The sequence below is a fragment of the Natator depressus genome, chromosome 6 (assembly GCF_965152275.1).
Source record: "Natator depressus isolate rNatDep1 chromosome 6, rNatDep2.hap1, whole genome shotgun sequence".
NCBI classification, from domain to species: Eukaryota; Metazoa; Chordata; order Testudines; family Cheloniidae; genus Natator; species Natator depressus.
This window is the reverse complement of record NC_134239.1, coordinates 105416487-105430995: the sequence shown is the minus strand read 5'-3', so window position 1 is coordinate 105430995 and position 14509 is coordinate 105416487. Positions and strand designations below refer to the sequence as shown.

Below are 14509 nucleotides of genomic sequence, written 5' to 3'. Positions count from 1 at the left end.
GAAAATGTTCTTACCCAACATTAAAATTAATTTTATTTTTAGTAATTAACATATACCGTATTAAGTCAAACTTTATCTGAATCCAAAGGCTTAAGGCCTTTTTTTGCACAGCTAAAAAGTATCTAACACCCAGAGACAGCACATTCTTTTTTCCTAATGGCAACTATAGGTTCTCTTCCAAAGAGAGCTACAAGGGAATGCTGAACTCTATTCAAGACACAATCTTAAACTTCTGAATATATAGCACTGTTATCTGTGTATTACAATTAATCCCACTGTTGCAAAGTATTCTTAAGGTGGCTATGGAAACTTTTTTTTTTTTTTTTTTTTTTAAAAGTCACATCATTTTGTAAAGGATGTGTTGGCCCACATACATAACTTTGCTAAACATTGGGAAAGTTTAACTTGCTTTTCTAGTAACTGAATAAGAATGTACTGCTTTCCTAAAATATCTTTAAAAGTGTTACAACTTCACATAGCTGATAGGAGAAGAGGAGAGCATATTACATCTTTCCTTTCCAAAGTGTTGCTTCATGATTACCATCTAAACCCTGCTGGGCTGAACAGATTGGTTCGATAATTACATACAATAACTGCAGTGGGCAGGTAACCCTCAGCTGGCACAGGGCAGCTCCCCTGTGAGAACTTCCATATGCAAACTGCACTGATGGAGTGCATTAGGTACATCTTTCCTGCCGGTGCACAGGCCTGATTAACGCCAGCCAAGACTCCAAGGTTAGCATGTCAGCAGATTTGTGATGCATTAGGCAGGAACAAACACAGACACTTTTGTTTGTTCTGACCAAAATTAAGGAGGAATATTTCAGCACTGTATTGCCTTTATATAGGAGATAATGCATTTCCCCTGTGAGAGATTTTAAACGCTCATCGTAAAAACAGATATCAATTACGTTCTACACAAAAGGAAAGTACATTTATCTTGTTTCCAAGATTATTTAATAAAAAAAGATCTCAATCTTGATGCAGGTGAATCACATGGCAACAGAAATCAGGCGGTATTCATCTCACAAAAGCAACACTTGTGTTTGAAACAGAATGTGAGAAGGAAGTATGAATCACTGTAACCCATATTTCCACTGTTTATTTTCTAACAATTAGGGAGTGCTGTCAGCGTGCTAAGCACTGAAAAAACATAAGACATGGCCCTTACTCCAGGGAGTTTAGTTTAACAGTTATGGAGGCTTCCTCTGGAATAAACTGTTGGTATCTTCTTGTTATGCTAGAGCTTGTGCACAGAACAGAGCAATTATGCAGTGATCTGCCTCAGTCTTCCACTCCGAGCTTCTGGTAATCCAAGACTGAGGGTCACCCTGAGCATGGGCTTGCACCCCTGGCTCTTTTGACTAACAAACATTGATGGATCTATCCTGCATGAATTTGTCCAGTTCTCTTTTGAACCAGTTATACTTTTGACCATCACATCCCACAGCAATGAGTTCCAGAGGTTAGTTGTGCATTGCACGAAAAGTACTTCCTCTTATGTGTATTAAATCTGCTGCCTATTTATTTCATTGGGTGTCCTCGGGTTTTTGTATTGTGTGAAAGGGTAAATAACTTCTCCATTCATTTTTTCCATACCATTCATGATTTTATACACCTATCCTATCCTGCTTTAAGTTGTCTCTTTTTTAAGCTGTGAGCACATCATGGATTTATATAGTGCATTACGATATTTTCTATTCGTTTCCCAATAGTTCCTAATATATTGTTAGTCTTTTTTGACTGCTGCTACACATTGAGCAGAATTTTTGAGAGAACCATCCAGGGTAGTGCCAAAACTTCTTTCTTGGATGGTAACAGCTAATTTAGAACCCATCACTGTGTATGTACAGATGGGATTATTTTTCCCCCCCAATGTGCATAACTTTACACTTATCAACACTGAATTTCATCTGTGTTTTGTTGCCCAGTCACCCAGTTTTGTGAGATCCCTCCAACTCCTTGCAGTCTGCTTTGGACTTAAATATCTTGTTAGTTTTTGTGTCTTTAGCAAGTTGCTTCTCCAATTCTCTCTTTTCCTGCCTTATTATACTTTTACATTTTACTTGCCAGAGTTTGTACTCCTTCCTATTTTCCTCATTAGAATTTGACTTCCAAATTTTAAAGGATGCCTTTTAGCCTCTAACAGCCTCCACTGGGCTGTTCAGCAACTGTGGCATTCTTTTGGTGGTCCTACCATCTTTTTTGATTTGGGATATACATTTAATCTGAGCCTCTTATGTTTTTAGTAGTCTCCATACTGTTTGAAGGCATTTTACCCTTGTGACTGCTATTTTTAATCTCCATTTAAGCAGCGTCCTTCTTGTGTAGGTTCCATTTTTAGTTACATTTCACTATTTGTTTTTGGTTACCTTCCTCCCTAGAAGGATGTTAAATTTAATTACATTATGGTCACAATTTCCAAGCGGTTCAGTTACAATTACCTCTTGGACCACATCTTGTGTTCCATTTAGGACTAAATCAAGAATGTGGGTTCCAGGAGTAGAGTGCTCCAAGAAGCAGCCATTTATGGTGTCTAGAAACTTTATGACTGCATCACAGCCTGAGGTGACATTTACCCCCTCAATATAAGGATAGTTGAAATAATCTGTTATTGTGTTTTCCCTTAGCATTTCATAGTCACGATCACCATCCTGGTCAGGTGGTCGGTAACATATTCCTACTGCTCTATTAATTAAAGTATGGAATTTGTATCCATAGAAATTCTACAGTACAGTTTGATTCATTTAAGATTTTCACCTTATTTGAATATACTTTTAAAAACAAAAACCAAACAACAACAACAAAAAAAGAACAGTGCCACTGGCCTATCAACATAACATACCCTGTAATTCCTATATATTTTGTACCCTGGTATCATTATGTCCCATTGATTATCCTCATTTCATAAAGTTTCCGTGATGCCTATTATATCAATATCCTCATTTAATGCGAGGCGTGCTAGTTCACCCATCTTATTATTTAAGCTTCTAGCCTTTGTATATAAGCACTTGTACATTTTGTCAATAGTTAGTTGCTTGCCTTCATGTATTATGTTTAAATGAGACTTATGTGACTGTTGCTCACTAGCTCCTACCTGTACCATCAACTTCTATGCCAGGACACAGAGTTCCCTCTTCAATAAATTCATCAAAGGATGTCTTCACCTGAAACATTGGGCTCCCCTGCACTTTTTGGTTTTCCCTTGGCCACCAGTTTAAAAAAAATCCTCTACAGCCAATTTAAATTTATGTGCCAGCAGCGTGGGTCCATTTTGGTTAAGGTGGAACCCACTCATCCTTCCTGTATAGGCTCTTCTTTCCCCAAAAGGTTCCCCACTTCCAAATAAACCTAAATCCCTTCCCCCTACACTGTCATCTTATCCACGCATTTAGACCTTGCATTACAGTCTGTCTTCCTAGCTCTGCGCATGGAACTGGAAGTGTTGCAGAGGATGCTACCATGGATATCCTGGACTTTTAATCTCTTACTTCGCAGCCTAAATTTGGCCTCCAACACGTCTCTCTTACCTTTCCCTATGTCATTGGTACCTACATGTACCATGACCACTGGTTCCTCCGAAGCACTACTACAAGCTATCTAGATGTATCAGGAGATCTGCTACCTTTGCACTCAGCAGGCAATTCACCATGTGGTTCTACCAGCCATCAAAACACACAACTTTCAGGAAAGGGGGACTTGTTTGGTGAGAACTAACCCTCTCTTTCCATCCAGCAAGCCTTCCAGAGTGGTTTAAGACAGGCCCTTGGCAGTAGGAGTAGCACAGTCCCTTCCATTCTATCCTGAAGCCACAACTGAAACACTGGACCTAGAAAATCTCGTGTAGATGCAAGGGCTTTCTGGCATGGTATGTTACTGAAACAGAAAGTACCCTTTGCCACAGCCAGGTCAAACCTGAGTGGCGGTGTGACCTTATGCGTCAGGTTGCAATGAAGGGAGCAGGCCCAGCCCTGCAGGACAGGAGCTCCTGCTACTGCAGGGTGAGCGAGGTAGGCTTGCTTTCCAACTCTCCCCCGTGTCCCTTTAGGGCCTCCTCTCTGGGCTGGGCCAGGATTAGAATTGCTGTGCTGGGCTGCCGTGGGTGGCTGGTGCCCTCTTAGTAGGGTGAGGAGGTGATGGCAGAAGAGAAGGATGCTGGCCTACCATTTTGGGCCACACACATGAATTTGGCCCCCAGGTGGGTTGCAAAAAAAACCTGACAAAATGCAGTTGGTGGGTCACATTAGTAAAAAGTTAAGAACCACTAAGCTATGAGACCTATATTCTGCTCTCAGTTTAAACACTTCAACAAAACCACTGCAAATGAATGAAAGCTGACTAGGCCTATGGCACCCCACCAGAAGAAAACAGAAAAAGGGGCACAATAAATGAAAACCTCAATGCATGCAAACAAAAACACCTATAGGTAAGTAATGTCGCCATCTAGGGAATGAAAGTGATTGGACCTGGCTTAAGTAAAGTACATTAGGTTTTAAAAACCTAGGGCCTGATTCAATAGGAAATGTATACAGTCTTCTGTGCTGGACAAGGACACAAAAGACTCGGAAGGTCACAGATGTCGGCTCTGCAGCAGGCCAACCTAATACAGCAAAGTCAGCAAACCAACAGAAACAGATTTCGTTCAGCACACAGATCCAAACCACATTGATTCACAGGGGGAGGAGAACTCATGTTAATGAGCTCTCCTTGCTGGGCAGATCTTTACACCTGATTCAGCAGAATATTAACAATGAAACTATGGTAATGCAATTTTTAACCAGGGGACTAGTTCCAGTGCAAAATCATAACTTAGGCCTGGTCTACATTGCCACTTAAGTTGATGTAAGTTATGTTGCTCAGGGGTGTGAAAAAAAATTACCCTCCTTAGCAAAGTAGCTAACATCGACCTAACGCGGTGCCTACATTGCCCTATGTTGGTGGGAGACGCTCTCCTGCCAACTTATCTTCCACCTCTCAGGGAGGTGCAATACTGAAGTCGATGGGAGAGCACTCTGTGATCAACTTAGTGTGTCTTCACCAGAACTGCTAAATCGATGCCGCTGCAATCCATGCAGTGGCTGCGATTTAGCATGTAAGCGTAGACAAGCCCTTAGAAAAGCTTGAGGTAGTACTTCAGAGGACTTCAATCTCCTGTAGCTTTTGGTTTGGTTTCATACTTTCTGCATGAGATCTTTAATGTATGGCTGACTGAGCAGTTATTAGACACTATCTTTTCAATCAATACTTGTAGAGAAGCATTTGTGCACATTAATTCTGTTGCTGTTAGAGCAGTCAAAATATCCCACCTGCAAACACAGTGGACGACCCTTGATCTTATTGTCATCGGTGGAGTCAACGTTTTTATCAATTTGTTTATAAGTCACTGTTTTGTTATTAAATGAAGCTTTAACATACTATTTCACTACAATAAAGTGAAAAATTCTTACACTTTTGCTGTAAGTTGGTTTAGAAATATGTTACTGATTAAAATTACTTTGTATGACATAGGGCTGTACAAAATACATACAAAGAATGACGTTTCAATACCTAGGCCCATCTCTCAATCACAGAAAATGTAGGGCTGAAAGGGACTTGAGGGGTCATCTAGTCCAGGCTCTTGCACTGAGGCAGGACCAAGTAAACCTAGACCATCCGTGACAGGTGTTTGTCCAACCTGTTCTTAAAAACCTCCAATGACGGGGATTCCCCAGCATCCCTTGGAAGCCTATTCCACTGCTTAACTACCCTTAGAGTTAGAAAGATTTTCCTCATATCTAACCTAAATCACCCTAGCTGCAGATTAAACCCATTACTTCTTGTCCTATTTTCAGCAGACACGGAGAACAATTGACTACAGTCCTCTTTATAACAGCCCTTACTATATTTGAAAACTGTTACCAGGTCCCCATCCCAAGTCTTCTTTTCTCAAGACTAAATATGCCCAGGTTTTTGTTTTGTTTGTTTTTTAAAACCTTTCCTCATAAAAGAATTAGAAAACCTGGCCTATCATTCTTGTTGCTCTCTTCTGTACTCTCTCCAATTTATCCACATCTCCCCTAAAGTATGGCACCCAGAACTAGATGCAGTACTCCAGCTGAGGTCTCACCAGTACAGAATAAAAACAGGACATTTAAAAGCCAGGTCTTACACGCAGCACTCTTGTTAATACTCCCCAGAATATTAGCTTTTTCCGCAACTGCATCACATTGACTCTTATGCAATTGGTGATCCACGATAATCCGCAGATCCTTTTCAGTACTACCACCTAACTAGTTATTCCCCTTTTTGTAACTGTGCATATGAATTTTCCTTCCTAAGTGTAGTACTTTCAACTTGTATTTACTGAACTTCATCTTGTTGAATTCAGACTAATTCTCTAGTTTGTCAGGCTTATTTTGAATTCTAATCCTGTCCTCCCAAGTGCTAACAACTTCTCCCAGTTTTGTGTCATTCGTAAATATTATAAACATACTCTCCACTCCATTATCCAAGTCTTAATGAAAATATTGACTAGTACCGGACCAAGGATGGACCTCTGCTGGACCCAACCTGCTACATCTCTCCAGTTTGACAGCAAACCATTGATGACTACTCTTTGAATACAGTCTTTCAACCAGTTGTGCACTCACCTTACAGTAATTTCATCTACACCACATTGGCTAATAAGAATTTCACGTGGGACTGTGTCAAAAGCCTTATTAAATCAAGATATACGTCTACTGCTCCCCCGACCCAGGCTATACCCCTGTCAAAGAAGGAAATTAGGTTGGTTTGGTATGATTCATTCTTGACAAATCCATGTTGGCTATTAGATATAACCCAATTATCTTCTATTAATCAATCTGCAAGCATCTTATCTGTTCCAGTATTTTACCAGGTACCAAAGTTAGGATGACTGGCTTATAATTCCCTGGGCCTTCTTTGTTCCCCCTTTTAAAGAGAGGTATTATGTATGCTCTTCTCCAGTCCTCTGGGATCTTAACTATGCTCCATGAGTTCTCAATATTGTTTCAGCTTGTTCCTTAAGTATCATAGCGTGATTTTCATCAGGCCCTGCCAACTTCAATATCTCTCATTTATCTCAATACACTTAAACCTGTTAGTTCCGTATTTTGGTTTGAATTCCTTCCCCATTGTTGTTAGTACTGTGTTGAGTATCTGGCCACCACTTGCCTTTTTAGTGAAGACAGAAGTAAAATAGGCATTAAATCCCTCAGCTTTCATGATGTCATCCCTTAGCTCTCCTTCCCCTCTAAATAGAGGACCTACACTTTCCTGTCTTTCCCTTGCTCCTAATATATTTATAGACCCTCTTCTTATTGTCTTTTATGTCCCTTGCTAGATGTAACTCATTTTGAGCCTCAGCCTCTCTGATTTTATCGCTACATGCTTGTGCTATTCTTTTGTATTCCTAAGCAATTTGTCCATGTTTCCACATTTTGTAGGACTCCTTTCTGATTTTCTGGTGATTAAAGAGTTCCTAAAGGAGCCATATTGGCCTCTTATTATTCTTATCTTTCTTTGGCTTGGGATAGTTTACTGTTGCACATTTAATCTCCTTGAGAAACTGCCAGCTCTTAACTACTTTATCCCTCAGATTTTCTTCCCATAGGACCTTACATATCTATGTACATACCTCGGAGTTCTGAAAGTCTGCTTTTTTGAAGTTCATTGTCCCTTATTGTGCTTCTCTCACTCCTTTCTTTTCTTAGAATTATGATATCTATTATTTCATGATCAGTTTCACCCACATTGCCTTCAACCTTCAGCTTTACAACCTATTCCTCCCTGTTAGTGAGGATCAAGTCTAAAATGTCTGTCTCCCAGTTACTTGCCTTTGTCTATCAAGTTTTGTCCTATACAGGCAACAACAGTAATGCTTATTTGGTAACCTAGATTCAATTTTAGTTATATGACTGCCTCAGTATCATTCTTCATAACATATTCCACATTTTAACTTTTCCCCAAAAAATTAGGGGGCAGTTTTCATGAAATGATTAAATTTACATCTGTAAATAAATTTGCCAGAGGGTTTTCTGCACATGTATAGTTCTATAGCTTTCATTAAGAACTAGTCCCACTAGCATACATTTCTTCTGTATAAACATCCACATAGATCCCACACAAGCAGTTGCATACTGACAATAGGAAATCAGTATTTACCTATAGGGTTAATATGCTAGGATCCTTTGCTGAAATGTGTGAATTATAAAATCTCCTCCATTGTGCAAGTAGGATTGTACATTTTACTAACTGGAAAGAGCTACTTGTGCAAATGTTCTGCACAACAAAAGATTCCATATGCGAGAGAAAATTTAGAGTTCAGTCTACTTAAATACAAGTACCTCTGGAAGTATTAGATTTTTGTCAGTAAACATGGATTTCATCACACACATATAAACCAACAAAAAATATTTTCATTACTAATAATCTAAATGTACAGATAAGCAAAGAAAAATGTTGCTCGAGAACTTAAGAGTTTGATTAACTGATATTTACCTTGTATCTTCTGACGTGATGCTGACAATTTGTATTTTAATAGTTACAAAGCTAACTTGCTGAATCTCAATATCTACTTCATTAAATAATTGTCTGCCCCACCCAATTTCCCAACTGTGAAAATTTAAATTGATAAAATACTTAAAAACAAACATTGATATTATACATCAAAATTATAAAAAAAAATAATCTACCAAGCCAAAATAAAGATTAATATACCCCTAATCTAGTACTATACTAATTGTACATAAAGAACACCTTTTTGTTCAGTGCCTAGCACAATGGGATCCTGGTCCAAGGCTGGGTCTCCTAGGTGCTGCAATAATACAAATAATAATACTGTACACAATACCTGAATTCCAGTAGCAAATTGATGACATAAGGATGTTCATTTAAAAAGTAAGTATTTACGTCTAGATATGTAAGGTAAGAAACCTGAAATGAAACCAAAAGGTAACTAGACTTATGATTTTACCTCACACTTTGGCCCATCTGGAATTTTTTAGACTCTTGAAAAAAAAATGTGTAAATTAACTGCAATGTTCATCTGTTCAAATGTCATTACAACTAAATATACATTCTCTTTCCCAAGGTATTATTTACTGCATGTGAAAGTATACCTGCTAAGATCGTGCTATATTAAAAACTTTCAGAGCAATTACTTAAATTAAAATTAGCCCACGTGTCTGCTTATGAAATATGCTGTAAAGCTAAAACGTTTGTGACTAACTTTCCTTTTTCCTTACTTCCCTATTTGGGCTAATTATGACATCCATTTTCCATATCATTTTATTTAATTTAAAACAAGATCCATTAAAAGCTGATTTTAAAAGTAAAAAGAAGAAACCTTTTGCACAGGCTTGGTTCGCAAATCTCCATTCTCTGAAAAACGGAAGTCCAGTACGCCATCATCCTTTTGCCCAATAGCCTTAAGACCTTGCAAAAGTATTTCTCGGAAATGCTGATAAAGAGGTTTCTCTTCATAGCTCAATAACTTCACCTTTTCCATGTACTTGGCTATTTCATCTGAGGGAATGGTACATAAAATTAATTTCTATTTAAAGCAGTTGGTAATCAATAGGTTTTACCTAAAAATGTGAGAATTATGTATACACCCTTTTTGGGGTTCTTTGATATGGATATTTAAACATAATTATAGCGGTTTAATACAGCATATTTTAGAAAGAAAAAAAATCATCCCAGGGCTCATTAACAAAATTATCACAGCACCACTTTTCTACATTCATTACACTGAAGGAAATACTCAGCCCTTAAAAACTATTTTTCAATATGTTTATCTCCTCTACAGTGAGCCTTTTATTCAACTGATATTTCTTCCCTGCATTTAAGATGATCCACTACAGGTGAAATAAGAGCCTGAGCCCAGAACTTTGCCAGGTAAGTCAAGGAGAAACTATTTTTCGTGCATTTTATTTTAATCAAAGGCAGGGAATTTTCATCATTTCACCTTTAAAACTATAGTTGCTAAAATACTAATAAGCATGAAACAATCCTGTATTGACAATAAGGATTGGGTGACCCAAGAGAATTTTTCCATTTCTAATTTCTGCAAAAAAACATGTCAGGACTTTGAAAATCTGCTAGCCAACTCTCATATGGCGAGATACAAGCTTTCCCAGACAAGTGCTTCTTTAGAATCTATGCTTATAACAAAAATTAATTTCTAACCCTTACAGTTGTGAAGATATTTCCAAATATGAAATGAGCGTGAGCCAGTGCAATATCTTCTAGTCTGCAGATTAAACTAGTGACTGCTACTGTTCACACCTTTCCTATAACAGAAAGGAAACTTACCTGTCTTGTAAATTTAAATTACTGCTATTCAAAACATTGATCAGTTTCACTTTACTGCTGTTTGGGAAGGCAGAAGCAGAGGCAGGTACTGGCTCTAGTCACTGGGGAGAACTTAAAGGGTATGTCTACACAGCAGCTGGGAGGTATGACAGAGTAGATGGACTCGTGTTACCATGCTAAAAATAGCAGTGAGAACACTGCCACCTAGGTGCAACCTAGCCAACCACTGAGGCCCAGCCCAAGCCACTGCGGGTGCTGCAACATCCACACTACTATTTTTAGCATGCTAGCTCAAGCTGAGCTAACATGAGTCTGTCCATCCATGCTGGGAATCACACCTCATAGCAGCAAGTGCAGATATAGCCAAAGAGGCGATAGGAGGAACAGAAGATCAGAGACACCTCTCCCAGATGGACTACATGCTGACAACAATCTGACACCCACTCAATCTTTCCAAGCAGCTGAATTGTCATCTGTCAGTGTTTGTATTCAACTCAAGAATAGAAATTACTACACATACCCAAATATTAAAGTAGTTACTGCCACATGAAAATGGGAATTTCAGATATGCTGTGAGTGCATTCCTGGGCCTAACTGAATAATCTACCTAAACCCTATTAAAGTTAGTAGTAGTATGGTAGAGGTGGCCAGTCAGGTTTCTTTGAAGAATGAATCATTAATGCTTTATTTCAATGTGCTTTATCTTTTTTGAGAGACTAAGGATTAAATGTTTGTCTAATAAAATAAAACCCCAAGGACTAATATTAAAAAAAAGCTCTTCCTACCTGGTTTTTCTGTCTCAGGAAAGCACTTGTTCATCAAATCTGTAATATTCTCACTATATCTGAGAAATAAAAGCGGAAGAATCAATAGTTTAGATTGAAGATAAATTATATTTAATAATAATTGTGAAACAGCTTGTTCATTCACAGCTGATCTGTATTTCTTTCAAAACATATATCGTTAAAACATTAAAAGTTAAGAAAAAAATGTAAATATTGACATGTAAATAAAAATAGTTTTAATATTGTATAATCCTTTTCTTACAGTCCTTTTGTTTTGATTCTGTTACCTTTTATATTTATTAGTGATTACAGAAAGAAATCGGAAAATTGGAAAGCTTAATTTTGTTTCTATCTAGGTAACTGGCTCCTTGTATGACAATATCTGTTCCAAAGTCTTACTTTCTGTGAAAGGGGAATACTTATCCACATTTGTAAAGTGCTTTGAGATCTTTGGATAAAAAGTGCAATGTAAGTACTTTGAATTCTGCAGGATCCTTGTGATCACATTCTTCACTTCACCTAGAAAATTCCCTCTGCAGGGCCAGCTAAATCCCTGTTTAAGAAAACAGTCGCAGCACTGTGCTGTTCCCGAGCAACTGACTTGATAAGCAAAGGAAGAGGCTTGAGCTCCAGGTGTGAGAGAAACAGAATAAGAAATATAAGAATGCAGACCCTATATAAAATTGAACATCTTATATTTAAAGTGAGTTTCATCTTGAGATGCTTTAAAGTAACTTCCCTGTGTCAAGATGAAACTTTCAAAAGGCAAGCTGCATGACCTATAGCCCAGTTCCAAATATTACTGTATATTGTCTTGTTTGTGAAAACAGTGGCAATATTGGTCATAAGATTTTTATATTTATTTTTAATTTAGTTGCTAAGCTGTTGGGTTTTTTTTAAAATGAGCTACTTTTATAGCATTTTTCATAATAAATTTTCCATAAATTTATGGCATGTCAAAGACCTTTTGCCTAGATAAGACCATGCCAGCTTCTTCAAGTGGTTTCATGTCCACAACTAAAATTACTAGTTTAAAAAAGGACTTTCCCAGAATTGACACAAGCTAATGACCTAATTCAAACCTGAGTGGATCACATTGCTGCATGGCTCCAAGGTAGGTTTTACACCTGATTTGTCCATATATGTTGGAGGGAGATGATGCAAGGATGAGTAAGCAAAGTTTGCAAACTATAATAATCAAGGGGAAGTCCAAGAAACCATCAAGGATTAGCCACCACACAAGAACAGAATTCTAAGGAGGAAACAATTAGCTCTGAGTTGTGTGTCAGTTATTAGATATTTTCATTTCAGTACTGAGTTTTTAACCAGCTCTAAGTCCCAAATTTGATTGACTTTGTTATAACTCCCAACTAAAGAATTCAGACCGGCACCTTCCTATAATTCTCTTTAGCATTTATAAGGATTATTTCTAGGACTAATTAGATGATTTAACTCATTTTATGACTTAACTTCAATCCAATGCAGAGACTAATTCATTGATTTGATAGTTGTACTGCTTTATTCTTAATAATAATAGTGGAATAGCTTTGGTGATTTTTATTTTGTTTTTGTTGAATTATTTTAATAAAATTTAACAAAAGATACTGAGATGCACTTTATTCAATAAGCAACGGGAGCCCAGAACCTTTGTGGTCATGGGTGAATATATCAGCCAGTCAATGTAAAAGACTTCGGCTCTCTCACCAACCTCTCCAAACTACACAGATGTAGAAAACTGTGGCTCAGAAGAAGATGTTCCACTTTAAACCCTCATATGCCAATTCCTTCTTCCATCCATGCAAGGACAATTTCTGCTCTAGCCTTTGCTGCTCAGAGCTATTACTACTCCCCCTCACTCCTCCTTGCACTGATGCCTTTTATCAGTTCAGCAACTAAAAGAGCAGAGAAGTTGCTGCTCTGAGAAACGTTGAGACAGCAGCATTAGCAGGAGGGACAAGAAGCTGCTCTGAGCAATGACTGCCAGGTAGCGGTGGCAAAAGCAGTACTGCAGGCACATGACAGAACTTACTCTCTGCTAAGATGGCAAACAGTGGGCAGAGGAAATGAGGGAGGACGATTCAGTGTTTAGGGTAGTAGTCAGGAACTCAGGAGATCCAAGTTCAGTTCCTTAATCTGCCACAGACTTCCAGTGTGACTTTGTGTAGGCTATTTAGTTTCTGTGCCTCAGTTCCTCATCTGTAAAATGGGGGTGGTAATGCTTTGTCTACCTCACACGGGTGCTGTGAGGATAAATACATTAAAGATTGTGAGGTGTTCAGAGTAACAGAAGCTAATATAAAGATACTTAACATAGAGGGACATGGTGTTGACAAGTACAAAAGTTAAGGGGGTATAATTAGAGAAGGTTTAATTATTATCTTAAATGGTGGGATAGGAATAAAAGGAAGGGAATATACTCAAGAGAAAATCAAGGGGGAGGTTGAAGGGGAATGTAACCTACAGTTTTGGACTTCATTATAACTCTGGAATCTCCATTCCAGCCTGCAAGAGTAGACATAGTATTATCCAGCTCCTAACAGAAGAGGAATCATTGTTTATGAGTACATAGTATTGCTACACTGATATATTTTTATTCCTAGGTTCAATTTCAAATGAGAAAATATAAGTTCCTTACCTAATTTTTGAATCTCTAACATAGTTGGGGTCTTTTAAATTGTCCTCCCATGGTAGATGGCCACTGAGCCAATGAATCATACAGTAACCTAGAATTTCCAAGTCACCACGTCTTGATGGAGCTACAAATATATACAAATACATACACGCATTTGAAGTTAAAGTCTGTAAACATAGTAAGACAACTGGAAGCCAAAGTTAACAGTAATTAACAACTACAGTATGCTTTGAGTTTATTTCAGAGGGAAGCAGGAAGGAAAGGAAACAAGAATTATTGCTCAAATGCCTGGAAGACTGATAAAGGAATTTGAAATTAATCTCTCTTTCTTCCACTCACGAATATGACATGCTGCAGTTATCCCAATATCTGAAACATTTTAAGTCCTCACATTATGGACAAAATAGAGTGAGTGAACTGACTGACTTAATGTTCAAAACATTTTTACTTCCCCCTTTCCCCAAAAACAGGGAATAGAGTTGAAACGTGAGCTCTTCAAAATTATTATTCCACAAACGGAAATATTTCAGATTTCCTGAATACTGAAACATTGCTTGCAGAAGATTCTGAAATCCTATATGTTGACAAGACAAGGGATATAACATATTTGCTTTCACATGTTCCACAAGATACTGATTAAAATTGTATTAAATGTATCAACAGGAAAATCCCCTTTAAGATCTGTTAGTCAATTTTTAGCCCAGATGAGAGTTTATATCCAAGCGGATTTTAATTTTTAAATTAAAATTTGTGCAAGACATCAAAAACTTTCCTAAAC

The 14509-nt window shown here is 37.9% G+C and overlaps 1 protein-coding gene across 4 annotated transcripts in view; it reads right to left on the bottom strand.

The window, feature by feature from the left end:
• Positions 1-14509, bottom strand: part of VRK1 (VRK serine/threonine kinase 1) — a 59040-nt gene that overhangs the window by 21257 nt on the left and 23274 nt on the right. For all 4 annotated transcript variants that reach the window (XM_074956192.1, XM_074956195.1, XM_074956194.1 and 1 more), the window contains exons 9-11: positions 13735-13855; positions 11100-11158; positions 9347-9525 (exon numbers count right to left, since the gene is read on the bottom strand). In XM_074956192.1, coding sequence (XP_074812293.1) covers positions 9347-9525; positions 11100-11158; positions 13735-13855 — 359 coding nt within the window. The remainder of the gene's footprint in view (positions 1-9346; positions 9526-11099; positions 11159-13734; positions 13856-14509) is intronic.